Source organism: Micromys minutus (genome assembly GCF_963924665.1).
Source record: "Micromys minutus genome assembly, chromosome: 10".
NCBI lineage: Eukaryota > Metazoa > Chordata > Mammalia > Rodentia > Muridae > Micromys > Micromys minutus.
Window position 1 is genome coordinate 41,091,640 of NC_137979.1, and position 27,747 is coordinate 41,119,386.

Sequence of the window (27,747 nt, forward strand, 5' to 3'; positions counted from 1 at the left end):
GGAATACCAAATGGCTGAAAAGCACCTAAAGAAATGACCAACTTGCCTAGTCATCAGAGAAATGCAAATCAAAATAACCCTGAGATTCCACCTCACACCAGTCAGGTGACAGCATATGCTGGCAAGGGTGTAGAGAAAGAGGAACACTCCTCCATTGTTGGTGGAATTGTAAGCTGGTACAACCACTCTGGAAATCAGTCTAGCGGTTCCTCAGAAAATTGGACATAAATCTACCCAAGGACTCAGCTATACCACTCCTGGGCATATACCCAAAAGGTACTCCAACACATAACAAGGACACATGCTTCACCATGTTCATAGTAGCCTTATTTATAATATCCAGAAGCTGGGAAGGACCCAGATGTCCTTCAACAGAGGAATGGATACAGAAAATGTGGTATATTTACACAATAGAGTACTACTCAGCTATTAGAAACAACAATTCCTAGGCAAATGGATGGAACTAGAAGCTATCATTCTGAGTGAGGTAACCCAGTCACAAAAGAACACAGATGGTATGCACTCACAGATAAGTGTATACTAATCCCAAAAAACTCTGAATACCAAGAAACAATTCACAGACCTTATGAAACTCAAAAAGAAGGAAGGCCAGAATGTGGATGCCTCAGTCCTTCTTAGAAGGGAGAACAAAACACCCAGGGGAGGAAATACCGGAACATAGAGGAGCAGGGATTGAAGAAAAAATTCAAAGATTGCTTCACCTGGGGATCCACCCCACATGCAGCTGCTAAACTCAGGCACTATTTATGATTCCAAGAAGTGCTTACTGGCAGGAGCCTGATATGGATGCCCCTTAGAGGCTCTGCCAGAGTCATACAGATACAGTTGAGGATGCTTGCAGCTAACCATCAGACTGAGCATGGGGACCCCAATGAGGGAGCTGGAGAAAGGCCTGAAGGAGCAGAAAGGGTTTGTAACCCCATGGAAAGAACATCATCATAAACCAACCAAATCCTCCAGAACTCCTAGGGACTAAATCACCAACCAATGAGCACACATGGAGAGACCCATGGCTCCAGTTGCATATGTAACAGAGGATAGAAGTGTCTGGCATCAATGGGAGAAGAGGCCTTTGGTCTAGTGAAGGCACGCTCTCCCAGTGTAGGGGATAACTAGGGAGCTGAGGTGGGAGAGGGGGTTTGGAAGAGGGAGTACCTTCATGAAAGGAAGTGGAGGGGGGAGAGGGGAGGTAAGTTGGAAAAAGGAGATAACATTTGAAATGTAAATACAGACAATATCCAATAAAAAAAAGTAATAGGCAGTAGGTGGGTGGGGTGGGATACAGGGTTTCCAGAGGGGAAACTGGGAAGGAGAATAACATTTGAAATGTAAATAAATAAAACAACCAATAAAAAAGTTAAAAAATAAAGGCCTTTAAATTAGAACTGTGTGTATACAATGGACAAGTTACCAATAAAGCATGTATTTAAACATTAAAAAAAAAGTGATATGCGGGCTGAAGAAACAGGCTCAGCAGTTAAGAGGGTTAGCTGCTTTTGCAGAAGACCAAGGTTTGATTCCCAGCACACACATAGGGTCTCACAACCAGCTAAAACTTCAGTTCTTGCTGATATGACACCCTCTGCAGGCACCACACAGGGCTGGTGCCCAGACACACACACAGGCAAAACATTAATTCACAGGGGAAAAAAAGGTTAAAAAAATGATAGGCTATTTTGGGCTCATACTCAACTAGCTGTCCTAGCACCCAGACATACTCACAAAGTCAGGGTGAGAAAGGGAGACAGGGAAACCTAAAGGGGGGGGGGGAGGAAATGGCAGAACACACACTAAGTTAGTTTTGACAATTTTCATTGTCCTTTGCTTTTATATATTGGCACTGGCTCAACCTCCACAGTGCTTTTGCTGTTTCCAGGAAAATCAAAATGTAGGAGGCTTTGGGGACGAACTTCTAAACACCAGGCAGGGTATTTGGGACCCCAGGAGGTAGCCAATTTTCTCCCTAATAACTTGCCTATTCAATTCTTGTCCTTCCCTTATTTTTAGATGACTCGGAGTCGGTGTACTTCTGAGTCACCTATGGCAGAGACTGTGCTTTTGCGAGTGTCTTCCTCCAAACTTGAAAACGGAAGATGAGAATACATGGAAGTGATCTTTGACTCAGCCTGCCCAAGGCGAGGGTGTTGTAGCATTCCCCACAAATGACGCACTCCCAGGAGGGGTGACCTCATGTATCACGGGATTTATTCCCACCACTGACTCCACCCAATATCCTCCTCTGCTTCTCTCACTTTCCAGCTCCGCCTCCCTTTCAAGATCAGAGAGGGGGGGTGGTTGTGGTTGCAGCCTAGAACTGTCTTTCGTAGGCAGGGAGCGGAGACACCCAGTGTTTGGAAAAATGCAAGAAGTGGTATTCATTTTCCTTTCTCCAGAGGCTTTGCTCTTCTGGTTAAGGCTATCCTTGCTCTTCCTGAACATCAAACAGTACGATCTTACGATCTTGTCTCTCTAAAGGCAACCTTATCCTTTAGAGAGACAAGTCATTCTAGTTCCGGCTGTTTACCTCATCCTCTTTTTTTTTTTTTTTTTCCCCTGCTTTTCTCTGAGTTCAGAATTCTCAGTAGGAAGTACTTTCCAGTTCTAGCTGTTATGACCTTGACTAACCCGCAACCCTGGGTCTAGTTTCTTTGTCTGCTAAACAGGGGACAAAAGTCTGGCGCACCATGAAGGCGCTGGGCGAGCTGCAGAAAGGCGAAGAAGACGCTTGCTATCTCCTCGGGAAAGTTGTCACCCTCCAGAACCCCTCCCTTTCCTCTGGGAACGCCCAGCAAACACAAGCCTCGCGCTGTCACTTCCTCCGCCTCTCACCCCTCAGCCCGCGCGGCGCTGGGAGTTAGCGTCACAGCCGGCGCAGGCCACCACAAGGCTCCGCCCCCGGCCGCGCCTGGCCTCCCGCGGGGCCCCGCCTACCGGGGCGACGCGGCGCTGGCCCCGCCCCACGGCCGACGCGTTGCGCGCGCGGCCCGGCTGCCCCGGCAGTTGGTGCTGCGGCGGTTGGGGCGAGTGCGCTCACCCCACCCCTCCCCTCCTCGGCTCGGGCCCCGGCCCCCACCCCGCGGGGCCCAGCCCCAGCCCCAGCCTCCGCCGGGCCCGTCCCGTGCGGGCCCGTGCCACCCCTCAGCCGGCGACGCCCGGGGCCGACCGCCCGCCACCATGGAGCTGGAGGACGGTGTGGTATACCAGGAGGAGCCCGGAGGCTCCGGGGCCGTGATGTCAGAGCGGGTGTCCGGCCTGGCCGGCTCTATCTACCGCGAGTTCGAGCGGCTCATCGGGCGCTACGACGAGGAGGTGGTCAAGGAGCTGATGCCACTGGTGGTGGCCGTGCTGGAGAACCTGGACTCGGTGTTCGCGCAGGACCAGGAGCACCAGGTGGAGCTGGAGCTGCTGCGGGACGACAACGAGCAGCTCATCACCCAGTACGAGCGGGAGAAGGCTCTGCGCAAGCACGCCGAGGAGGTGAGGGCCGGCGGGGGCGGGGGTCGCAGCCCGGCTGGGGACGCTGGGCGCGCCAGGGTGGACTCCTGAAGGGCAGGCCTGAGTCCAGGGCCCGGGACAGTGCTCCACAGCGTCTTGGGACCCCGGGACCCCGGGACCCCGGTCGGTGCTGGAAGCCTAGGCAGGCCAGCGTGTGTCCAGAAGAGGGGTGAAGAGGGAGGGAAGGCCTGGGGAGGAAGCGACACCCTGGCATGAGGGCACCTGGGACTGCCCGAGGGCGGAGACTTGAGGGTGTCTGGTTGCTTCTTGTTTAGGGAAGTTTCCGACCACCGTAGAATAGTCGGGTGCGGGTTCAAACTTTTAGCATGGGGAGGGGCAGTCCTGTCTTGCCTGTGTCAGTTCCGCTGGCTTCGGTACCTTTCCAGGGGGCTGTTGCTGCTTTGGGAAGTTAGAGATCTCCCTCTTTCGGTCAGTTTCTTCTTGACATTTAGATCCTCTTGAGAAGGAAGTCTTCTACCTCATGTACCTTTTTTTTTTTTTTTTTTAACACTTTGTCAACCACGTAGAAATGGAACAGCAGGCCCCAGTAAGTACATAAAGTACATTCATTTACTTTATTAATGTTCTTCACCAAGGCATTCCTTCGTATCAGGTGGTAACCTTGGACAGTTCCCTCACAGACTCCTCTATTTATAAAGATTGGGGGGCGGGGTTGAGTAGGTGTGGGTGAGTGTTACAACACTTTTCCTGTCCGCGTTTGCTTTGCATACTGCACTTGATAAGTGCACTTGGCTGGCTCTTAGCTCGAACACCTGAGCAGTGACCTTTGTACTCTTCACCTGAGTGTGCGAGCCTTTTGGAATACCGGGCTGTAAATGATCCTCTAGCTTTTTGAGCAAGTTAAGGATTTTAGCCTTCAGGCTGAGTGCCTTGGCACTGTTTCTGAAGAACCTTTCTTTGGCAGTCAAAATGCTCTCCTTGTTTTTGTACCAGACATCTAGTGCACCTAGCTAAACACATGGTGATCGAAGGAGACTAATTATTGAAGGAACCACGTGTTGTTTTTCAAAAATAAATGACGCGGTAGAAGAATGTGAGATTCGTTTGGCAGCTCATTTCCTAGCATTAAATAGGCAGCACCATTTAAAGGTTTATTTTGTTCTGTGCCTCTGCATTCAGGTAAATGATTTTTTTAAATCATGGCTATAGTGGTGCTTTGTAATTGAGCTTTTGCAGTCCACCTATCTTAAAGGAATGACATTGAATTTGCCAAACAAAATTGATTTATTTCAAGAGCATGTGTACAAATATGCATGGAAGGAAGGGTGGAAATGAAGATGAGACCACAATTTATAAAACAGATCAAGGCCTTTAAGGTAGCTTGACACTTGTTTGGGCTGATATAGGCTTTTGTCATGATGTGGATGCAGTTGGAAGAGAGTGGGGCCAAATATGCACAGATTAGAAGCAAGCCCAATCACCTCTGGTAAAAAGAAATACTTTCTCCATCCTACTGACAGGATGAAATGCCAAGGTCACACATTCCAAGAAAATCATCTGACACAGGTTGCAGAATCAAAATAAAAGTGCTAGGCTTTGCTTCCTTTGTATTTATTTATTTATTTATTTAGTTAGTTAGTTATTTAGTTAGTTCGTTCGTTTTTTCAAGACAGGGTTTCAGTGTATGGCCCTGGCTAACCTGCACCCGGCTGCCCTGGACCTCACAGTGATCCTCTGCCACTGCTCACTGAGGGGAGCACCACCATGTCTGGCTTATATTTATTTTTTAAGTAAATGACTTTAAAATAGGCTATTCACCGAGTTTCTTTAACGTTGATACTTTTAGTTACATCAGTCAAATCTTCATAATGAAAGGTTTGGGTAGACTCCTGATCTGAGAATTGAGAACACTGAGGAGGTGCTAGATGAACCCCTGCCCAAACCACACACATAAAACTCCATCTGCAGCACCACTCATGTAAGATGATAAGCTGTTTTACTTAGGCCTGGAAGCTCAGTCTGGCAGGCCAGTGTGCAGAGTGGATTCTGTTTAATTCTCTCCTGAATGCTCAATGTCTTTAACCCAGAGATCAAGAGTGTGCTCTCATAGCCGAAGTGCTCCAGGGAGGGTATTTACAGCCAAAGTAATTTGAAAGGTGGAAATTGTTCATCTCTAGAGCGTAAAGTAAATTCTGGGTGCCTTTGTGGGAATTTAGGAAAGTATGGAAATGGTGGAGATGTTAAGGAACCCATGAGGTGCTATAATCTCTTGCTTGTAGAACTTTCCAGGGAGGAGGCAGAAATGAAATTTCTATTATATTGGTGTACTGAATCCACTTTTCTTTTGCTTTTATTTGAATTGTGTATATTTGTAGTTGGTCTGTTGCTTTAGTGACTCCTTTAGAACTGTTATGGGAACTGGGATCTAGCTCAGTGGTGGAGTGCCTGCCAAGCATTCTATCTAGGTTCAGTCCCCAGCACCAAACAGCAGCAAATGAATACATAGAGAAAGGCAGAGTTTTACATAGTTTTGGGCCAGTGTCAAATGTTAATATACCTTTCACTGGACACTCTTGCCTTTGGGTTCTCTGCCATCCTTTAACCCAGGCCCGGCAGATACTTGCTCATGTTGTTCCCTTGCCATACAATGTCTTACCCCAGAGTTTAACCTGGCGAGCTCCTCTTTTCCTCCTTTCTCCTTTTCTTTTTTTCTTTCTTCCCTCTTTCCCCACCTTCTTTCTTCCTTATTTCTTTAGTCTTAGTCTGTGCTTTCTTTCTATATAAATGTGCTCTCTACCTGCATCAGTCTTGAACCTGAAATTTTTTTGCCTCAGCTTTCCAAATCTTGAGGCTATAGGCTTGCACTGCCATTCCCAGCCAGTTCCTGGCAGCTGTATGCTCAGTTTAAATGACTTTCTTATCTATTGTGTACTGAAATATTGTGTGGTCCTCATGAATCAATTTATTTACTTTTGGGGGGTGTGTGGGGAGAGACTGAGTTACTCTCTTTCCAAGGCTGGTCTAGAACTTAGAATTTACTGGCTGCAGATTCCCAACAATTGTGTCTCAGCTTTCTTGGTGCTGGGATTATCGTTGTTTGCTACCATGCCTGGCTTATTCTTTTAAAAAACTATTTGTTTATTTATTTAGCATCCTTGAGGATGAGTATGCCATGGCTCATAGGCAGAGGTGAGAGGAGAACTTAGAGAGGTCAGTTCTTTCTTTCTACCAAATTCTCCTTGGGGATTAAACTCAGGTCATCAGGGGCTGAAGAGATGATTCAGCAGCAGTTAAAGGGCTGGTGCTGGTCTTGCAGAAGACCCAAGTTCTGTTCCCAGAACCCACATCCAGCAGCTCACATTTGACTGTATCTCCAGCTCCAGAGGGAAATAATCCTTAGGAGCGGAGGGATGGCTCAGTGGTCAAGAGCACTTACTGCTCTTGCAGAGGACTGAGTTCAGTTCCCAACACCCGTATAGGCAGCTGACAATTGCTTGTAATTCCAGCTCCAGGATATCCATGGCATCTTGATATGCTTCTTTGAGTACTGCACACAAGTGTACAAACCAGCATTCAGACAACACATAGACATGTAATGATTAAAACTTTAAAAAACAGGTCTGGAGAGATAGCTTAGTGGTTTAGAGCACTGGTTGCTTTTCTAGAGAACCCTGTTCTGATCCCAGCACTCACATGGCAGCTTACTACCTTGTTCTAGACCAAGGGATCTGACACCTTTTTCTGGACTCTATAGACACGTCATGTATATGTATATGTACATACATACATATATATACACACACACACAAAATACCAATGACACAAAAACATAAAATCGCAGAAATTTATAATTAAACAAATCAATACATCTAACACATCCCAAATACCCTCAGGCCATCAGGCTTGGAGAGAAAGACCTTTAGCAGTTACACTGTCTACTAACCGAAGTCTGATCTTTTCATATTTATTTGTTTCTCTGTTTTGAGGAGGATTTCATGATTTTTCGGTCTCTCAAGTGCTGGATTTATAGGTTTGTACCACCACTGTTAGTTAGTCATTAAAAAAAAAAAAAGTCTAAGCAAGGCATGGCAGTGCATACCTTTAATTCCAGCACTCTGGATGACAGTCAGAGCCAACACAGTTAGACCTTATCTTAAAGCAAAACAAAAACTTAAAAAATGCTTTCCATTTTTAAAAATGTGTTATAAGTTATATGTATATGCATGGCTTCCATGTTAATTAGTGCATATGGTTTCCATGTTCATTAGGGGTGTATTCATATATGTGTGCGCGTAAAGAGGTCAGAGTTGATGCTAGGTGCCATTCTTAGCTACTCTCACCTTGTTTATTTATAAAGAGAATTCCAGCAAACCTGAATTTTTTTTCTTGTTTATCCGTGTGATAACACTCTGATAAAAGCAACCTTAGGGGGTTGAAAAGATAGTTGAGCAGTGAAGAGCATGTGTTGCTCTTACATGGGACCCAGATTTGATTCCCAGCACCCACATGATGGCTCTCAACAATCTGTAACTCCAGTTTCAGGGAATCTGATGCTTTCTTTTAACCTCCATGGATACCAGGTATACACACATATACATACATGCATACATACATGCAGGCAAAACATTCATACATATAAAATAAATCTTTAAAAGAAAAAGCAACCTAAGGGAGAATGGGCTTATTTTAGTTCACAATTCAAAGTCCAGTCCATCATGGCAGGGAAGTCAAGGGAGCATTCATGGTCAGAAACAGAAGGATGGATGCATGCTTGTAAGTCTCAGCTTACTCTATTCTAATAGTCTAGGAACCTTGCCTAGGGAATGGTCTTACCCCCAGTAAAATGGGTCTTCCTACATCAATTAAAAGTGTAGACTAAATAATCCTCCAGAGGTATGCCCATCTCTCAGAGGATTCTAAATTTCCTTAATTTCATAGACACACACAAGGCAGTTTATAACAGCCTACAACTCCTGTTCTGGACGATATGACAACCTCTTCTGACATCCTCAGACTCTTGCATGCATGTGGTTCATATACAAGCATCCAGACACACATACAAATAAAAATAAAATACTTAAATAAAGAACAAATCTTGTATCTGGGTACATCTTTCTTGAGGAGCTTGTACCTGTTGTTGGGTATGTATCACTTGTTATGACTATCTTAGAGAAGCCCACACTTGTGCTCTTAGGTGTATTTTACTTTTTCAGATACATCTTTATCTCTTTACCTTCATGCTTAAGATTGTTAAAATATCTTTATTAAACCTGAGCTTCGTTTCATATAATAAAATGCTGTGGTTTGTATCTTCAGTGGAACAATGGCTTCTCTCTTTTCCAATAATATACTTTGGTGCTGACCTCTTTATTAATTCTGTTAGAGAAAAGGTCAGCAGTCTGGGTGTGGTAGCGCATGATTTCTATTCCAGCACTTGGGAGGCACAGGCAGGTAGATCTCTGAGTTCAAGGCCAGCCTGATCTACAGAACTAGTCAGGACAGCCAGGGCTACACAGAGAAACCTGTGGGGAAAAGAAAAGAATAAAAGAAAAGGCAAAAAGATCAGCATTATTCTAGTAACAGCTTTGTAGTCCAGGCTAGTCTAGGAACTCACTATATAGACAAGAATAACCTAAAATTACTGATCTTCCTGCCTTTACTTCCCAAGTTCTAGGATTATAGGCATAATATGACCATTTCAGACTTGGTTGGTTTTTTTTAAAGATTGATTCATTTATTTGTGTGTGTGAGTGCATGTGCCTGTGCATGAGTGGGAAAGCTAAAAGGTACTGGCTGTCCTCTGTCACTTTCTTTTTTATTTTTATTTTATTTTCATTTTTGAGACTGGGTTACTCTATAGACCAGGCTGGTCTCAAACTCACCTGCCTCTGCCTCCCATGCATCACCACCATTTGCTAGATTAAGTACAGTTAAAAGTCAAGGTTGGTAAACCTTAAAAAAAAAAAAAAAGAGAGAGAGAGAGAGAGACCTTTTTTGAAATGCCTTTGCTTGTCTGCATTTAGTGCTTGAACCACTTAGATGCTCAATGCTCAAAGATGGCAGAAAAACAAGATCCCCTGGTACTGGAGTTGTGGGTGGAAGGTCTGGCAACCAAGCCTAGGTCCTCTGCAAGACCAGCAAGTGCTCTTATCTACTGAGCCATCTCTCCTTACTTTGTATGTTTTTTTTTAAGATTTCATTTTTTAAACCTTTAATTTATTTGTATTTATTAATTTATTTAATGTATGTGTGTACATTGTTGTTCTCTTCAGACACACGAGAAGATAGCATCAGATTCCATTACAGATGGTTGTGAGCCACCATATGATTGCTGGGGACTGAACTCAAGATCTCTAGAAGAGCAGTCAGACCTCTTAACCACCGAGCCATCTCTACAGCTCCAAGATTTAATTTTTAACTAGTATGTGTGTGTGTCATATGTGGGAATGTGCATGGTGCCCTTGGAGTCCAGAGGAGATTATTGGATTCCCTGGAGCTAGTGTTAACTTGACTATGAGCTGCCCGACATGGTTGGCTGTGATCTGCAGTTGTGAGAGCAAGAGTAACAGCAGCAGTACATGTATGTTCTCTCCAGCTCCATAGTCAGTAAAGTGTTATGGTCAACTATCCCACTTGTTTATTATTAGAAAAAAGGTCACACCCACTCACTGAATATCTGTACACTCACTGCCAAGATTCAGTAGTTTTATTCATCTCTATATGTGAATGTCAGGGTGTTGATGTGTATATGAAAATCTTATTAATATGAGTGTTTGTGTGTATATTACAGGACAATATGGTAGAGTTGGTTCTGTCCTTTTACCTTTATGTGGGTTCCAAGGCTGCCAGGCTTGTATTCTTTTTCTGTTGAGCTGTCTTGGCTTATGTACACTTATTTCTTTTATTGCTGAACTGTTTCAAAGTAAATTGACATTCTGACACTTTCCTCAACACAACAATATATTTGTATTTGAGAATACTTTCTAGTGTCACCTAAGTTCTATTTGAGTTAATTTTAAAAATTTGAGGCAAGGTTTTACTGTGTATCTCATTCTGGTCCCAAACTTGAGATTTCTGCCTCTCTTTCAAAAGTTCTGAAATATAAGCAGTGCATTATTACAATTGTCTTGAATCAGGTTTTTGTTGTTTTCTTTTAGACAGTGTTTTATGTAGCCCAGGCTATCCTCATACTTGCTGTGTTGCTGGACTCCTTCTACCCCAACACTTGGGATGTAGAGGCAGGTAGATGGATCTCTTGAGTTCAAAGGACAGCTGAGCCTACGTGGTAGAGAGACAGAGAGAGACTGGCTTGTGCTTTTCAGTAAGTTGTAATGGTTGAGTGTTTGATTAATATGCACAGGGCTGGGCCCTGGGTTTGATTCCCAGTATGGCAGAGAGAGGAACAAGAGACTAAGGAGGGAAAGAGGGAGGGGAGTTGAGCTAGTATGGGAGCTGCCTGTGCTAAGGCTAGAGAATCAAGGGTTCCAGGATGTAAGATAGGAGCTATGTAATTAGAACCTACCCACCACCTTAGGAAGGAAAAGCAAGTAAATACAACAGTAGATTGTAGATGCTGTTCAGGAAGTAAATAGGATGATAGAATAAAAAAGCAGGCATGTTAAATGAAACAAGCTTATAAAAAAGGTTAAATTGATGCAGGAGGCAACTAGATTCAGAAGAATAAATATTTAGGTCTGAAACTTTTAACATTTACATTTAGAATTTCTCTTCCTGACTCTAGGAAAAAATGGAAAAGTATATTATTTTCATAAATGGATGTCTACTACTTTTAGCCATAATCATTTTTAAACTTGATTTCGCAGCAATGTGTAACTTTTCCCAAGTCTTTCCAATAAAATGTTTTGCAGAGCTGAAAACTGAATTGAGGGCCTTATATGCAGGCTGTGTGATTTGGAGAGCTTTTGTATTTCTTCCTCATCCAATTTGGTGTCTGACCACTGAATTTCCCATATTCATGTTAGTGTTTGCTTCCCTTGACTTTTTCTCATAGGCCCTTTTTTTTGTCACTCTGCATACCTGTGGTTTATTTCCCATTGTTCATTATTCCATATGGATATGTCTTTGATTTAACAAACACTTGTCTTGATACTTATGTTCTTCGTAGGAATACAGTGGTTCCCTTCCTCTCTAGAGTTTTGGTTTCATTCACATTACCTATTGGACATGAATATTTTCTAACATCTTTAAAAATAAACTTACCCCCAAAGTCTGCTTCCCTTGTTCTCTGACCATCTTACCTGGCCAATTTTTAATTCCCATCTCCCTCATTTCTAGTTATTAGTATTATATTTTTAGTTAAATTATTAGTTTTATTATTTTTTAGATTTATTTATTTATTTTATGTATATATGAGTTCTGTAGCTGTCTTCAGACACACCAGAAGATAGAATCTGATCCCATTACAGATGGTCAGAGATCCTGATTCAAATCCCAGCAACCATATGGTGGCTCACAACCATTTGTAATGGGACCTGATGCCTTCTTCTGGTGTCTGAAGACAGCTACAATGTACTTATATATAATAAATAAATCTTTAAAAAATAAAATAAAAACATTAAAAATATATTTATTTATTGTGGGGGTAGGGCATGCACATGCTGTTGGTGTGCATATGAAAGACAACTTTTGGGAATCTGTTCTCTCTTTCTACCACATGTGTTCCTGGGATTGAACTCAAATCAGGCTTAGAGCAGCAGCCAACTTTACCCACTAAGGTACCCTGCTAACCCAATTTTACCTAAGGACTGATTGATTTGTTATTTAAGATGCAGTTCTGGATTCCCTTTTATGAAGACCCAAGTATGGATTATGGTGTACGGTGGTTTCATATTCTCCCACAACCAAGTCTCTTTCCCTTTTCTTCACACCTCACCGATCTAGCAGACTAACCTATTGCTTTTTTTTAAAGGTTTATTTGTTATACACACACACACACACACACACACACACACACACACACACACACACACTGTGGCTGTCTTCAGACACACCAGAAGAGAGCACTGGATCCCATTACAGATGGCTGTGAGCTACCATGTGGTTACTGGGAATTGAACTCAGGACCTCTGGAAGAGAAGTCAGTGCTCTTAACCACTGAGCCATCTCTCCAGCCCCCTAATCTATTGCTTTTTATTCTTTCACCAAACTGGGGGTTCAGTGGTCACTTAATAAGTGTGTGTTGGCTAAATGGATAAATATCTAAAGGTCAAATTGCTAAGCCTAAGCTCATTTAAAGTTCTCTTTGTGCATTCAAATTTTTGTCCCTTACTGTTGGTGCCAAGTTATGCTAAAACTTCTAGAAAGTTTTCCCATAAGTCTTTTGACTCTTTTCACTCCCGTAACTCCAGTTCTAAGGGTACCTAACATACTCTGGCACCAGACACACACAGTGCAGAAATATACGTGTCTGCAGAACACCCATCCACATTAAAAATAGAAACAGTAGAGTTATTTCCTTTCATCTTTGCCAACATTTGTCACTATCAGACTTTGGTTTCTGTTGCTATCTGTTGTACATTAAGTACTACTTCTTGCTTTGATTTGCTTTCCCCAAGTCCTTTAGTTGAATATGTTTTCCCACATTTACTGATAAATTCCGTTTTTGGGGGTAAATTTTTTATTCAGTTTTATATACTCAGTAGCAACCATACCTGAATGTACATGGCTGGTTTTGAATTTCAGAGATTGTTTTTGGTAGTGGTGGGGTTGAGATAGGGTCTCTCTATGTTAGCCTAGGCTTGCTTAGAGTTAGTGATGTAGACCAGGCTGGTCTTAAACTCACAGAGATCCACCTGTCTCTGATTGCTGAGTCTAAAGCTGCATGATGATTCGATATTCCTGAAATTTTTTTTATTTAAAGTGAGCTAGTAATCAAGTTTTCCAATCTTTTATCTTTTTTTATCTCTGCTATCTTTGTCTCTATCTATGTCTCTGTCTGCCTCTCTGTCTTTTTGAACAGCCTGAATTACGTATGCTCTTTGATGACCTCTGTAATAGTTCATTAAGATCATCATTCAGATGAAAGGCACTGGAAAGTCTGGTTTAAAAGATTGATTGTAAAAGTGTTCATGAGACAGCCAGCAAAATCTGAATAGTAATCAAGTATTTCTTATTAGTTTATTGAGAGTTGGGAAATGGTGCTATTTCTAATTTATCTTCAGCACATGACAGCTAGATTTTCTTACAAAGGAGTGTTTTCTTTTACCTACTGGTTACCCTAAGGTATAGCTTTTTAAAAAGAAAGTGTTTAGTACTTCTTTATACTTTTAGGTTTTTGGGAGCCCACACTTATTTTTTTCTCTTCCCTTTTCTCTTTTAAAAATAGCCCACTGTTGTGGCTCTATAGGAGCAGTGACTTTTCTGTCTTTGACTGTATTGATTACAGTTTTCATTTACTCCTGCTTTGTCTGTTTTTCTCAGAATCTCCTCTTTCCTCTTCTAATAGTTTTGCTCTCTCTTTTTTTTCAGGTTATAGTTTCAAGTGTCTGATAACCACTAATTATCTCTATCTCTTCCTTTGCTTTTTTTTTTGCTGTTTTTGCTTTTTTCTTTAGACGGGGTCACCATGTAGCCTTAGCTGTCCTAGATCTCACTATGTAGACCAGGTTGTCCTTAAACTCAGAGATCTACTTGCATCTGCCTCCAGAGTGCACCGTGCCTGGCTAACTTAAACAGATTTGTTTTGTTTAGTTTGGTTTTAGTTTTTCAAGATAAGGTTTCTCTGTGTAGCCCTGTCTATCCTAGAACTCACTCTGTAGATCAGGCTAACCTCAAACTCAGAGATTCATCTGCCTTTACCTTCTGAATGCTATGACTAAAGGTGTGTCTCACCACCTGCTTTTGTTGTTATTATTGCATTTATTATGACTTGTATCTGTATATGGGTGTGCACATGCCAAGTACAAATTCGGAGGTTGGGTTTCTCCTTTCACCTTGTGGGTTCTAGGGATTAGGGTTCAGTTGTTAGGACTTAGAATATATGATAGTTGTTAGGGCTTAGAATATATAACTTTCCTGTCTCTGCCTCCTAAATCCTGGGACTGCAAGCATATATAGCACCACAGCTATTTAACAGTGTGTGTGGGGGGGGGAGGGAGAGGGAAAGGGAGATGGGAGGGAGAGATAGATAGTGGGAGAGGGAGAGATAGATAGGATGTCCTGGTGTGGAACGCACTTTGTAGCTGAGAATCACTTTGAATTTCTAATCTTGTTAGAATTATAGATATAAACCACCATGCCTGGCATAAACCTGATTTTTTCTATACTGATTTTGAAGTAAATAACTTATTAATTTTTTTACATTAGATTTGGGGGTGTTTTTCCTATGTTACTTATGATCTTCAGTCCTTTCTTATTTCATAAAACAAGCTACACTAAAAAGTAAGTACATTTAGCTAAAAATAAATAATGATTATATAATGGAAATAATTTCTTCTCCCTTCAGAATAAGTAAGGGTGTTTATCTTGGAGGATGTCTGGTAGCAAGGAAGCCTGTTATTTGGTGGTGTTAAGCTTTTAGACAATTGCTATACTCAAAAATTCTATTTAAAGGGCTCTCCAACCTTTGTTGACCTCCCGTGTCTTACTCCAGAGAGCCGCAGTCTCTGAGGAGCTTGCCTTTTCAAAGAATTCATTTGTTTTTATCTAGAACAGTGGGGCAAAACAGTCCCTATAAGCCATCTGGACTTGGAGGCATTTTGTTTTATCAGAGAGCTGATTCTTTTTTAGATCCTGACATAAATTGGTATTGTCCACTACTTTTTTTTTTTTTTTTTTAAGCAGTGTCTAGTTGCTCCCAGGAGACTTCTGTCTGAAGTTTCATCAATATTGCTGCTGGCCTGGTAGCTGTTAAGCTGAACGTAGAGTGAAGATTTATTTATTTTACATATTGAGAATTCCCATTCATAGGCTTTAACTGTAGGCTTAAAAGAGTGTATGAGAGAGAGTGAGGTAGAGAGGAATAGGAAGAGGGATTTATGTTATAACATTTTGGAAGTATTAAACCAACTCTATTATGGTGGGGTTAATAAACAGGATTTCCAGAATGCAGTCATTTAGTAATTAGAAAACTGCATTTAAAAAAATCTTACTATTTTAATAAAAAAAATCTCACCATAATTTTGTTGGTTCTCCAACTTTACCATGATTGTTCTGATGCTACTAGCCAAGTATACTTCAGGGTGGCCAACTCTATATAAAATCATGCCAACATAAAGATAGTAAGTCATATTAAATCAGTTATGAAGGTCCTTTTACATAAGTATCAATTTAGGGTTGTTTCTTTTTAAAAATGTTTCTGGCTGCCAGGCATGGTGGCATATACCTATAATCCCAAGGGTCTAAAGGTGTAGGCAGGCAGACCACAAATTCCAAGACAGCCTGGGCTACATTGTGAGTTCCTTCCTATTTCTAAACAATAAACAGCAAAAAGCCTGCATTACAGTAATGGTTCTAAAAATCTTATTTTGCACACAAATGTTATATACAAATTATAATAAAAAGAACCATTGGGTTTGTGAGATGGCTTATCACTTGTTGCATAAGCTTTGTAACCTGAATTTGATCTCTAAAATCTATGAAAAGGTAGAAGAAAAGACTTGATTCTGCAAACTTTTTTGGCCTCTGCATTTTATGATACCTCTGAGTTCTCTCTCCAACACATCATGTACATAAACACACAAGTGCGTGCACACACACCATTACCACCTCCACTAACAGTAATGTTTTAAAAAACAGAGCAGGTAGTATTTTTCCTAATAATTGGCCACTATCCCAGAAAGGACTCTGAGCAGTCTGGTTCATCTCTCCCTAGGGAGATGGAGCCACCACCTAACAGATTACATAGACTGAAGAGAATTAGCATGAAATAGGGAGAGAAATTTTCCCACAGGAAGACTTTGTGTATAGATAGAAACAGTGTTTTCTATAGTGATTGGAAAGCTTGGGTTAGTTGCAGTGTTTTGTGCTTAAAGTCCTGGCACTTGTAATGCTAAAGAAATAGAACTGCCTTCAATTTGAGGCCAGCTTTTAACTATACAGTAGTTGTATGTCACCAAGGGCTACATCTTGTCTCAAACAAAGAAAAAAAAATAGGAAAAGAAAAACTTTAAGGATTACTAGACAGTAAAGGATTAAAAAATTGCACTTTACAACTAATGAATATTTTATTGTGCTACTTGTGCTAGTTATAATAATTAAGATATGCAATCAGCCAAGATGCCTCTTCAGCAGTTGAAAAGATAAAGTATACATGCACACACATACATACATACACACAAAGTATATTATTATATATAATGTATATATTATGCATATTATATGTGTATGTATATATGTGTATAATATGTATGTATATGTTTTATATATATTATTTATATATGTATGTATATATATGTGTGTATATATGTATATATAAAATGTAGTTTTATTTAGCCATAAAGAAGAATGAAATTATGTCATTTGCAGAAAATTGTATGGAAGTGAAGATCATGTCAAGTATAAAAGACAGGGTCATAGAGACAAATATCTCATTATACATGAAAATATAAGGTGGATTAGAGGAGATGGGGAAACAAGGGATGATGATGGGAGGAAGAAACTTAGAATACTGCATTCTCTCTAGCAGAATGTAGACTTGCCTGCACACAGGTTGATGTGGCAGGAAAGCAGAAGTGGAAGTACTGGGGGACAAAAGGGTATATTAGGTGAAACTTTATCCTTCCTCCCCCACCCCAGTTTTGTGGTCTTTTGGCTTTTTTGTTTTGTTTTTGATCAGTTCTGTGGAAAGTGCTCTACCATTGAACTGTACTCCTCAGCTAGTTAATCAGAAGGCTTCTCTTTGTAACTTAAAAGTTGTTTGTGTAAATTTCAGCTTTTACTTTGAAACTTTAGTTATTGATTTATTTGCATTACAAACATTTTAGAACCTATGGTCCCCTTTTTTTTCTAGGGTTACATCAGTACATAAAACAATGCCTTTATGATGCCTGCATTTGGTAAGGGCAGGGACATAGTTAATAAGAAAATATCAGTATGGGGTATGGGAATAATTGCTTTGAAAAAGAATAAGGACAGAAGATAGAGAATAAGGAAAGTCTCACTAGGAAAGTGATGTTTGAGCAAAGGTATGGAGGCAAGTGAAGAGGGAGCAAGCCATTCTTCATCCAGGGACGAGACTTTCAACTAGCAGGAGAAAAGTGCCAAGGCTTACTCCTTAAGCCTCAGAAGGTCTCTCAAAAGGAGTTTGATATCCAACAAGTAGCAGGATGGTGGAGAAAGATTGTGTGGGCTCCAAGATGCCCATTGTATGGGCTGTGGTAGATAAACTATCAGGTCTTGAGCAGAAGAGAAAAATCTGATTTCTTTTGAAAGCATCCTCCTATTTTGTATTTTAGAGGACCAGGGTGAAAGAGATCATTTAGGAAGTGAATTCTATAGCAATAATTCATACAAGAGGTAATTGTGGCACAGATCAGGGTGGTGATGGAAATAATGAAAGGTGGTCAGATATGAGATAGGATTGTTGATAGTTTTAGGCACGAATACAGTCATTTAATGAAACAGAGACCAGGAGAGGATCCGGTTTCAACAAGCTTAGTTTAAGATGTTTATTAGAATCCAAATTATGTTGCCTAATAAGTAGACTGTGGATATGCAAATTTGAAGTTCAGGTTTGGACTAGAGATAGACAATTGGAAGTTGTCAGCATAGTTATTATTTTAAGCAATGAAAATAGATAGGCTCACCAAAGAAAAGAGTAAATGAGGGCTGGGGAGATGGCTGATGGATAAAGAGCTTGCTGCACAAGTGTAAGAACCTGAGTTTGAATTCTAAGAGCCCGAGTAAGACCCAGGTAAGGTAGTATGGGTTGGTAATCCTAGTGTTTCTATAGTGAGATGAGTTCCCACACAGGAGAATCCCTAGAGGCTTATGGGCCAGCTAGCTGGTCACAAGCAGTAGTGAACAACAAAAAGACATTGTCATGAACCGATACCTGAAGTTTTCCTCTGACTTCCACAGGTGCACCTACCCTCACACATATGAACACAAGCATACACACAAGCACACACCAACAGAGTGAACAAAGAGGAAGCCAGTGTGGGTTGATGTTAAGGTGATACATGATTGATTAGTGGAGAGGTAGGCGGGGAAATGGTAGTTAAACGGTAGAGAAGGAGATTCCAGGAGAGAAGCAAGATGGAGCTGGAGAAAGCAGACCTAGATCCTAGTGGCCTATCGGCGTTAGGTAGATATGACTATTTTAAGGGATTCTATATCTCTTTTATCTCTTATAGAAGGGCAGTTTGTATCTTTTTTCATTGGATGTAATCTTATTGGGTAGAGGGTTTATGGATTGAGAAGTTAACATATAAATCTGTTTGAAAAGTTACTGGGCTTTGGAGTAATGTTTGTGATGGGTGGTGAAGGAAAGAAAACGGCCGAGTGGTAATATTCACCCAGGACAGAAGCAGCAGGGCAGGCAGAGTGAACTGCCTGGGAAGAAAGTATGGAGAGGAAGGATGGCTTTGACTAGTGACAGAGTCCGTGTGTTGTTGGGCTCCATACTAAATCGGTGCCCTCGGAGTGAGACCACGGGCCCGATAAAGAGATAAGCCATTTATTTTAATATTTACTGCAACAAGCCAGTTGCTATGGCACTGTAATACCTCCTATTTGTGGGGGAGGCTGAGGCAGGGGGGTTGTGAGCTTTTGGGTACTTTGACAACATAAACATAGTAAGGTCTTCCTTCAAAAAAACAATATAAAGGGCTATTAGGATAGCTAAGTGTGTATGGGGTTGGATGAGGGGCAGAGACTAGAGAGAAAGATGCCTCTGGTCCTAGGTTCAATTTCCAGTATACACATGGCAGCTCGTAACTGTCTCTAACTCCAATTCCAGGGGATCTGACACACACACACACACACACACACACACACACACACACACACACACAAATAGATAGAACACCAACATAAAATAAAAATAAATCATTAAAAAAATAGCTGGGTATCTGACTTCCATTTCAAAAACCCATCTAAAAGTGGAAGGAGAGAACAGATTCCACAAGATTGTCTTCAAACTTCCAACATGCATACAGTGACTGACACATATGTGCACATACATGAATATGTTTTAAAAAATTAACAAAGAAACAAAAAGAAGAACTGAAAATGTGTCCAAGGATGGAGCACTTCAGTGGGAAAAACTGAGGAGTAGCTAGTACAGAGTGTTGCATTTTCCTCTTCAACCCAAACAAACCCATTCAATGAGAACACAACTCAGTAATTAGGAAAACAAGCTGTGTATCTATATTGGGCAGATTTACCACTACACTCTCTATTCCCCTCCTAGGAGATCCCTTATAACTTGCCATTAACTCCTCCAGTTTCCTTTCCTTCCTCTCCTTCTCCCCCTCTGACTCCTCCTCTTCCCTTTTATTCCCTGACTCCTCCCCTTCTGTTTCCTCTTTTTCCTGCCTCCTCTCCCAGTCCAATCATGTATTAACTTAACATAAATCTACAGAGAGGACCAAAGAGCAGCCAGAAACTAGGAGGGGGATAAGGAGAGCCAGAGAGAAAAAGGGATGTAGTTGGGAGATATAATGATTAAGATGGAGACTAAGATTTAATGATTTCATTTAACCAGTCTTTTTAAAAATTGTATTTGGTTGGTAGTAGAATTCCTAGCCCAGGTTCTTTCTTGAATTTAAACCTACATATTAGATAAATTCACAGAATTACTTATTGCTGATCTTACTTATTTATGTGTTTATTTTGCAGCTCTGGAAATAGAACCCTGCCTCCTACATGCTAGGCAAGCATAATACCACGGAGCTGAATACACCCCAGCTCCAGTATCACTTGTTAAATAAATCACTCAGCAAATATTGTTACTCTTTTGTCTCTTCTGTATATGCTATGGATTAAAGATTTGTTTTCAACTCAAAATTCATATGCAAGTATGCTAAAAGATTTTATTGTAGTGGCATATATATAGGCTTATATATATACATATACATACATATATGCTGTACTACTAAATTCTGTATTTGAGGTCTTTGGCATAATATTACAGAAGCTTAAAATTAACTCAATTTCATGATTTTTAAGATCTCTTAGATACTACTATATTTAATATATGTTAAATGTATATAATTTAAAAACTTTTTTGATTTTGTGTGTGATGGCATGCATGGACAGGGTAAAGGAGTTAGATTCAGGAGTCAGTTTTTTCTGTCTACCTTTTGGGTCCTGGGAATCAAATTCAGGCCATCAGGCTTGGTGATAGATGCCTTTATTGAGCCATATTGTTCACTCTTGTTTGTTTTCAGTTTTGTTGAGATTTTTGCATTCAAGTGTGTTTGTGTACCACCTGTGCACCTGGTATCTTTGGAGGCTAGAAGAGGGTGTCAGATGCTCTGGGACTGAAGTTACAGAAGAATGTGAGCTGTCATGTGGGTACTAGAACCAGAACTGGGGTTCTCTCAAAGAAAACAGAACAGTCTTAACCTTGAGGCATATCTCCGGCTCCTAATTATTATCTTTAAAAGGTGTTGAAAAATATAAAATAGAGTTCATTTTCAATAGTGAAAATGTATATTCTTCTTTATTAGAAATTCATTGAATTTGAAGACTCCCAAGAACAGGAAAAAAAGGATTTACAGACGCGAGTGGAGTCTCTAGAATCTCAAACAAGACAACTTGAACTCAAAGCAAAAAACTATGCTGACCAGAGTAAGTAAAATGCTTTTCTCCTCATTAAAGAGTGGGCTCCTACAGGGAGTGATTGACCCTGTCATTTGACAGGGCTTCGAATATGCACTTGGAATTGTTACCACAGAATGTAATGTGGGATCTGGGTGCTTGGAATAATATTAATTTTTTTTTCTCCCATTGTAAATGACACCCACACATGCAGAAATGGCTGAGCCAGAGATACCTGCTAGACTTAACTTCTTTAGCTGAGCTGTCAGCCTGTTTGTAGCTATGTATGCTGTCTTTGTTGCACAGATACATTCTGACATTGATAAAGTACCCACAGTTGCATTGTTTCTATATTGCTTTGAACTTTACCAATATAAGAGAAACTAGCCTTGAAGTATGTATAAAATGTTGACTGTTTTGTTACTTTTTGATGAAAAGGTAAAGGTAATTTAGGGTAAAAAAAGTTCATTTTTTAGATTTGTTTTTAAAACTCTTTAAAAAGTTTTAGGTTTTTTTTTTTTTTTTAATGTGTCCCAGTGTTTGCCTGTTTCCATATACATGTGTATACCATGTGCATACCTGGTGCCCTTCCTTGCAGGTCAGAAAAGGGCATCAGATTCCTTGGAACTGGGATTAGAGAAAGTTGTAAGATACCAGATGGGTGCTGGGAATCCAACTCTGGCAAGAGCAGCAAGTGCTCTTAATCTTTGAGGCATTTCTTCAACTCCCCCCCCCCAGGTTCATTTTTAATGCAATTACATGTTATTTCTAACTTTTAAAATAAATTATTTCATATCTCATGGATAATTTTGCTTTTTGTTAATGAAAATGGACCAATTTAAAAAGCTGAAATTTATAAAAGGAACTGGTAAAAATTACAAGAAGTGAGGAGAAACTTCATGATTACTCTTCTCTTTAAACTTATTATTTGGGGGCAGGGCACACATGGCATGGTGTCCATGTGGATATCAGAGAACAACTGGAAAGAATATATGTTCTTTTTCTACCATGTAGGTCCTAGAGATTGATCTTGGCTCCTTAGCCATGTCCCATATCATGTCATGTTGCTCAAGTCACTCGTTAGGTTTTATACCAACACCTGATGTGTTTTGTGTGTTTGAGATGGAGTCTCCTTATGTATATAGTTAGTCTGGTGTCAAGCATTGTCCTTCATCGTGCTGGATTATAGGTGTGTTCCTTCATATCCAGATGTGATAGGTGCTGATAGGGAACTGCTAGTTTCAGGGATAGCTTTCAACACTGGAAAGTGAAGTGTATTTGAGAATAGAACTAAGTTCATCCTCTAGAACTCTAGAAAGGCCTACTTGAGTTAAATATAAACCAGTAGGAATTTGGAGCTCAGACACTAGGATTCAAGAATTCACAGGCCATTTAGCAGCTATTATGAATTTCCAGTAGAGATTTGGTTACAGAAGCTAATGAGCAAAGCAATGAGCTATATCCCATGACTTTGTTTTAGGCTTGATGATACATAAGAGTTATGCAACCTCCTTTTGTTAATTAAGAAATCAGAAGTCTGAGCACTTATAGAGATTGTGAGGGGCTTTAGTATACACTCAAATACTGTGAATAGCACTCATCTGGAAAAACAGTTTATGGCAGTATCATTTGGTACACTTTTAAGACTTGAGCATCTTATATTCAAATAAGAAAATTTGGCCTTTTTTGAGACAGCCTTACTTTGTATTTGTAGCCCAGGTTTATGGAACTCATGTAGTCCATGCTGGCCTTGAACTCACAACAGTCCTTTCAGCCTCCCAAGGGCTGAGAATACAGATTTGAACTATGCTCAAGAAAATGTGGTTATTGAAGATAATATTTTTTTAAAGGAATATTTGTTTATTTATTTATTTTATGTATATGAGTACATTGTAGCTCTCTTCAGACACACCAGAAGAGGGCATCAGATCCCATTACAGATGGTCATAAGCCACCATGTGGTTGCTGGGAATTGAACTCAGAACCTCTGGAAGAGCAGTCAGTGCTCTTAACCGCTGAGCCATCTCTCCAGCCCCCTGAAGATAATATTTTAATCCTAAATTTATTATACTTTTTATCAAAGATCATATAATGCCTTAGTTTGGGTTTTATTGCTATGAAGAGACACCGTGACCAAGGCAACTCTTACAAGGACAACCTTTTATCGGGGCTGCCTTACAGTTTCAGAGGTTTAGTCCATTATCATGGCAGGATGTGTGGCAGTGTCCAGGCAGGCATGGTGCTGGAGAAGGAGCTGACAGTTCTGTGTCTTGTTCCTACTGCCAGGAGAGACTATCTCTTTTGCATTGGGCAGAGCTTGAGCATGAAAACCCTCAAAGCCCACCTACCACAGTGACGTACTTCCTCCAACAAGGCCACACCTAATAGTGCCACTTCCCATGGACCAAGCATTCAAACCACCACACACGGTATTCTAGAACTACACCATAAAGACAGAGAAAAGAACCAAACACATTTTTATTATTTTGCTGAGTGGTGGTGTCAAACACCTTTAATCCTAGTACTCAGGGGGCAGAGGCAGAGGCAGGTAGGTAGGTCTTTGAGAGTTTGAGGCCAGCCTAGTCCACGGAGCAAGTACCAGGGCTGGTAAACACAAAACCTCTGTCTGGAAAAAAAGAAACAAACAAACAAAAAAAAACAAAACAAAACAAAAAAGCCACAACAACAAAAATGTTTTCATTATTTTAATGACCTCTTTTCTTTGTACAAAGTGCTGTTTTTCAGTAAAACCTTTTCTTTTTGACTTGAAAAAGAATTGCTTATCTAAAATCTTTTTAGACATAAAGTGATCTGTTTCTATTGTAAGAAATTTGAGCAAAACTCCTTTTAGAGTTAACATAGCATTAAATGTTTATTTTTATGTTTATCTCTGAGTCCCTACATATGGGTTTATTCACCACTTTTGTCCCTGGTGCCTGAGGAGGGTGTCAGATAACCACAGCCATGTAGGCCCTAAGAACCAGCCTTTTAATCTTTGAACTGAAGTCAGTTTTTTAATTTGATAATTTATTTCACATTAAGAGGAGATACTGTTGCTTTTCCTACAAAAGGTAAATCTAGTGGATAACTCTCCTGACTCTCCACCTCAGGTACATTATTAGCCTTTTTAGTCACTAAAAACAAAAAAACAAAATTATTCTTCTTTCTAATGAATGTAAACAAAGCATACTTTGTTTAGTTTTTAGTTTTTCAAGACAGGGTTTATCTGTGTAGCTCTAGCTGTCCTGGAAACTCAAACTGGCCTCAAACTCAAGAGATCTACCTGCTTCTGCCTCCCAACTGCTGGGATTAAACATGTGTGCCACCACTGTCTGGCCTAGGCTTCTTTTCTAGCTTAGTGAATTACACTCAGTGTTTTGGAATTGTTCTATGAACTCTATTCTCATTTCTCTTGTCAGAAGTATTGATTATCATATTTTCATTTCAATTCCAAAGTTTCATTTTGTTTTGCATTTTGAGACAGGGGTTTTTCTGTGTCCTGGAATTCACTTTGTAGACTAGGCTGGCCTTAAACTCACAGAGAGATTCCCGCCTGTACCTCTAGAGTGGTGGGGTTAAAGGCATGGGCTACTATGCCTGGCTATTTTCTTTCTTTTTCAAAATATTTTGACCTTCTTTTTTAGGGGTGCTTTATTAACTTTACCTCCCCCAAATTTCCTGAATTAATTAAAGCCCCTCAAAAAATTTAATGTACTTACACTTGTCTCTGGAGACTGAAGGATTATCTTGAGTGACATCCTCAGAAATGGTGCCCATCTCATTTGAGACAAACTTATTGACTTAGAGTTCAGTAATTAGACTACTCTGGCCAGAGAGCTCCAAGAGCCTCCCGTTTCTGCCTCTCTGGTGCTGGAATTATGAACATATCTTCCTGCCCAACATTTGCACCTGAGTCCTGGGAATTGAACTCAAGCATTCAAGTTTACAAAGGAAAAACTTTACGAATTGAGCTATCTCCCAGCCTTTATTAAGTTCCTTAATTAAAATGGGGTTGGGGGGAGAAAGGTGTTTGTTGCACATGTGTGGATGTCAGAGGACAACTTTGTGGAGTCATTTCTTTCTTTTCACCTATGGGTGCTGAAAATCAATCTCATGTCGTCAGGTGTGGATACCACCTGAGCCATTTCACTGGCTCAGCCCCTTAATTGAAAAACATTATTTTCCTTAAGTATGTGCATATGTGTGCATGTGACTATGCCTATGTGCTGTGGCAGGCATGTGGAGGTCAGAGATAACTTCCTGGAGTTGGTGCTCTCCTGCTATGTGGACTCTAGGAATCGACTCAGACTAAGCAGCACATATCTTTACCTGCTAAGCCATCTCTAGTTCCAGACCCCTCAATTTAAAATAATAATAATAATAATAATAATAATAATAATAATAATAATAATAATAATAATAATAATAATAATAAACAACGGTGACAAGAAGTAATTATTTGTATCATTGGTCCCTACACTTTTGGGAATCCAGGCATGGAAAGAAAGGGTTTTGTTTTGTTTTTGTATTATTGTTATTGTTGTTTGGTTTTTAGTTTGGTGGGTGTTTTTGTTTTCAGCTTGCTTGTTTTGTTTTTTTAAGACAGAGTTTCTCTGTGTAGTCCTTGCTGTCCTGGAACTAGCTTAATAGACCAGGCTGGCCAAAAAACCACAGAGATCAACCTGCCTCTGCCTCCTGATTGCTGGGATTAAAGGGGTGGACCACCATTGGTGGAATGAAAATAAATTTCTGTAGGCTATGTCACACTTTGTTCTGTTTTACTTATTTGCACAGGCTTTAGAGATATAATCAGTGCTGGCCTCAAACTGTTACATGGGTTTCCATTCCTAAGTGTTTGTCTGTACAGTAGAGTCTCTAGTTGTAAATTATTACTGAGTTTGTCCATCTTGGTTGACTTATTTCAAAGTATACATTCTTTTTAAAGTAGTCATTAGAAGTCCAAGTTCTCTGAAGACTGTTTCCTATTTTAAAAGGGGAAATTTGGGTTGTGGTTTTTCTACATGAAAGCAAGAAAAGGTAAAGAAATAGGAACTGAATTAAAGGGTCTGCTTCACAACTTATATTTTTAACATCTATTTGGGTTGGGGGTGTGCATGTGTGACACACAGTGCATATGTGTGATCAGGAGAAAGCATATATGGATACTCTCTCCGTCTTACCATGTGGGTCCTGGGAATTGAAAGCAGGCCATTAGGCCTGGTGGAAATTACCTGTACCAACTGAGCTATACCTTACTAGCTCCTCTTTACAACTTTTGATAGTGTGTGGGTTTTATCAGATAGTGATATGACTTAACTGTGTTGAGAAGCTAAGTCTATTAAGAATTTTGTCACAATTTTGTGGTAATATCTGAGGTTGGAGATTTCTGGTTGTTCTCCCAGATTTTGAACTAACACGAAATATCTTTGATTTATTCAACATAAGCAAAGCATTTAAAAAAGCTTTATGTTCTTTCCAAAAAGTAACAGTGATATTCCTGCGATTAATCTCATGATTCTTTAAGAAGAATCTGAAATAGATATGATGTTTGGTAAGAAATATATAGATTGAAGAAGTCCAATTTGGAACTTTACAGCTAATCAGTTTTGTCATTCATAGGGTGGCAGTAATTTTTCTAATCAGAAAATACCTTCTACATTCATTGTTTTTGTTTAATTTTACATTTTATGTTTATATTCTGTTTCTTTTTTAAGCCACATATAGTTAAATAAATATAGACATTTAAGCACAGTTAAATATGAACTACAGTGTACTTAGCATTCCACAGAATAGAACAGAAGAATAGTACAGAATACACAAGGCCCTTGTGTTCAGAGAAACCACACTGTTGAGGTAGGAGGAGAGATTAGGGTCATAGCCATCTAGTTATTTCATTTGTTTTATAACACTTAACTTTGTATCTTAAATATTTCTTTATTTTATATGTATTGTATATTATTATAAGTATGTACACACATATATTTATCTTAATTTTTGTTATTGGGCAAACAGCACACATTTGGCTGTTAGAAGCAACTTTGTTAAATGAGCTCTCTCCTTGCAACCTTTAAATGGATTTTGAGGATTTAACCCAGTTACTAGTATAACCAAAATATTTTGGCAGTCCTGATTAGTTTTTTTTAAGTTTTTAAAAAGATTTATTTATTTATTATATATAAGTACACTATAGCTGTCTTCAGACACACCAGAAGAGGGCATCAGATCTCATTACAGAACGTAATCAGCCACCATATGGTTGCTGGGAATTGAACTCAGGACCTCTGGGAGACAAGTCAGGCTTGGCAAAACAAGTGCCTTTACCCACTGAGGCATCTCACTTTGTCCCCTTATCAATTGTTTAAATGTGTGGATACTTTGAACACCTAGAAGCCATGCCATCTATTAGTAATTCTTGTTTCTCCTGAAGAACTATGCATCTTCCCTCTAATGAGAATTATTTAATTTCTTTTTCTTTTTTGAGACATGGTCTTTTATGTAGTCCAGGCTGGTCTCAGACTCAGAAATTTGCCTTTTCAAATGCTGTCA

At 40.1% G+C, this 27,747-nt stretch overlaps 1 protein-coding gene across 4 annotated transcripts in view; it reads left to right on the forward strand.

Moving 5' to 3' along the window:
* Positions 1 to 3,043: 3,043 nt before the first annotated feature.
* Positions 3,044 to 27,747, forward strand: part of SPAG9 (sperm associated antigen 9) — a gene marked incomplete at its 5' end in the record, with an annotated part of 120,273 nt that continues 95,569 nt past the window's right edge. For all 4 annotated transcript variants that reach the window (XM_080923515.1, XM_080923516.1, XM_080923517.1 and 1 more), the window contains 2 exons: positions 3,044 to 3,498; positions 21,111 to 21,231. In XM_080923515.1, coding sequence (XP_080779641.1) covers positions 3,196 to 3,498; positions 21,111 to 21,231 — 424 coding nt within the window. The remainder of the gene's footprint in view (positions 3,499 to 21,110; positions 21,232 to 27,747) is intronic.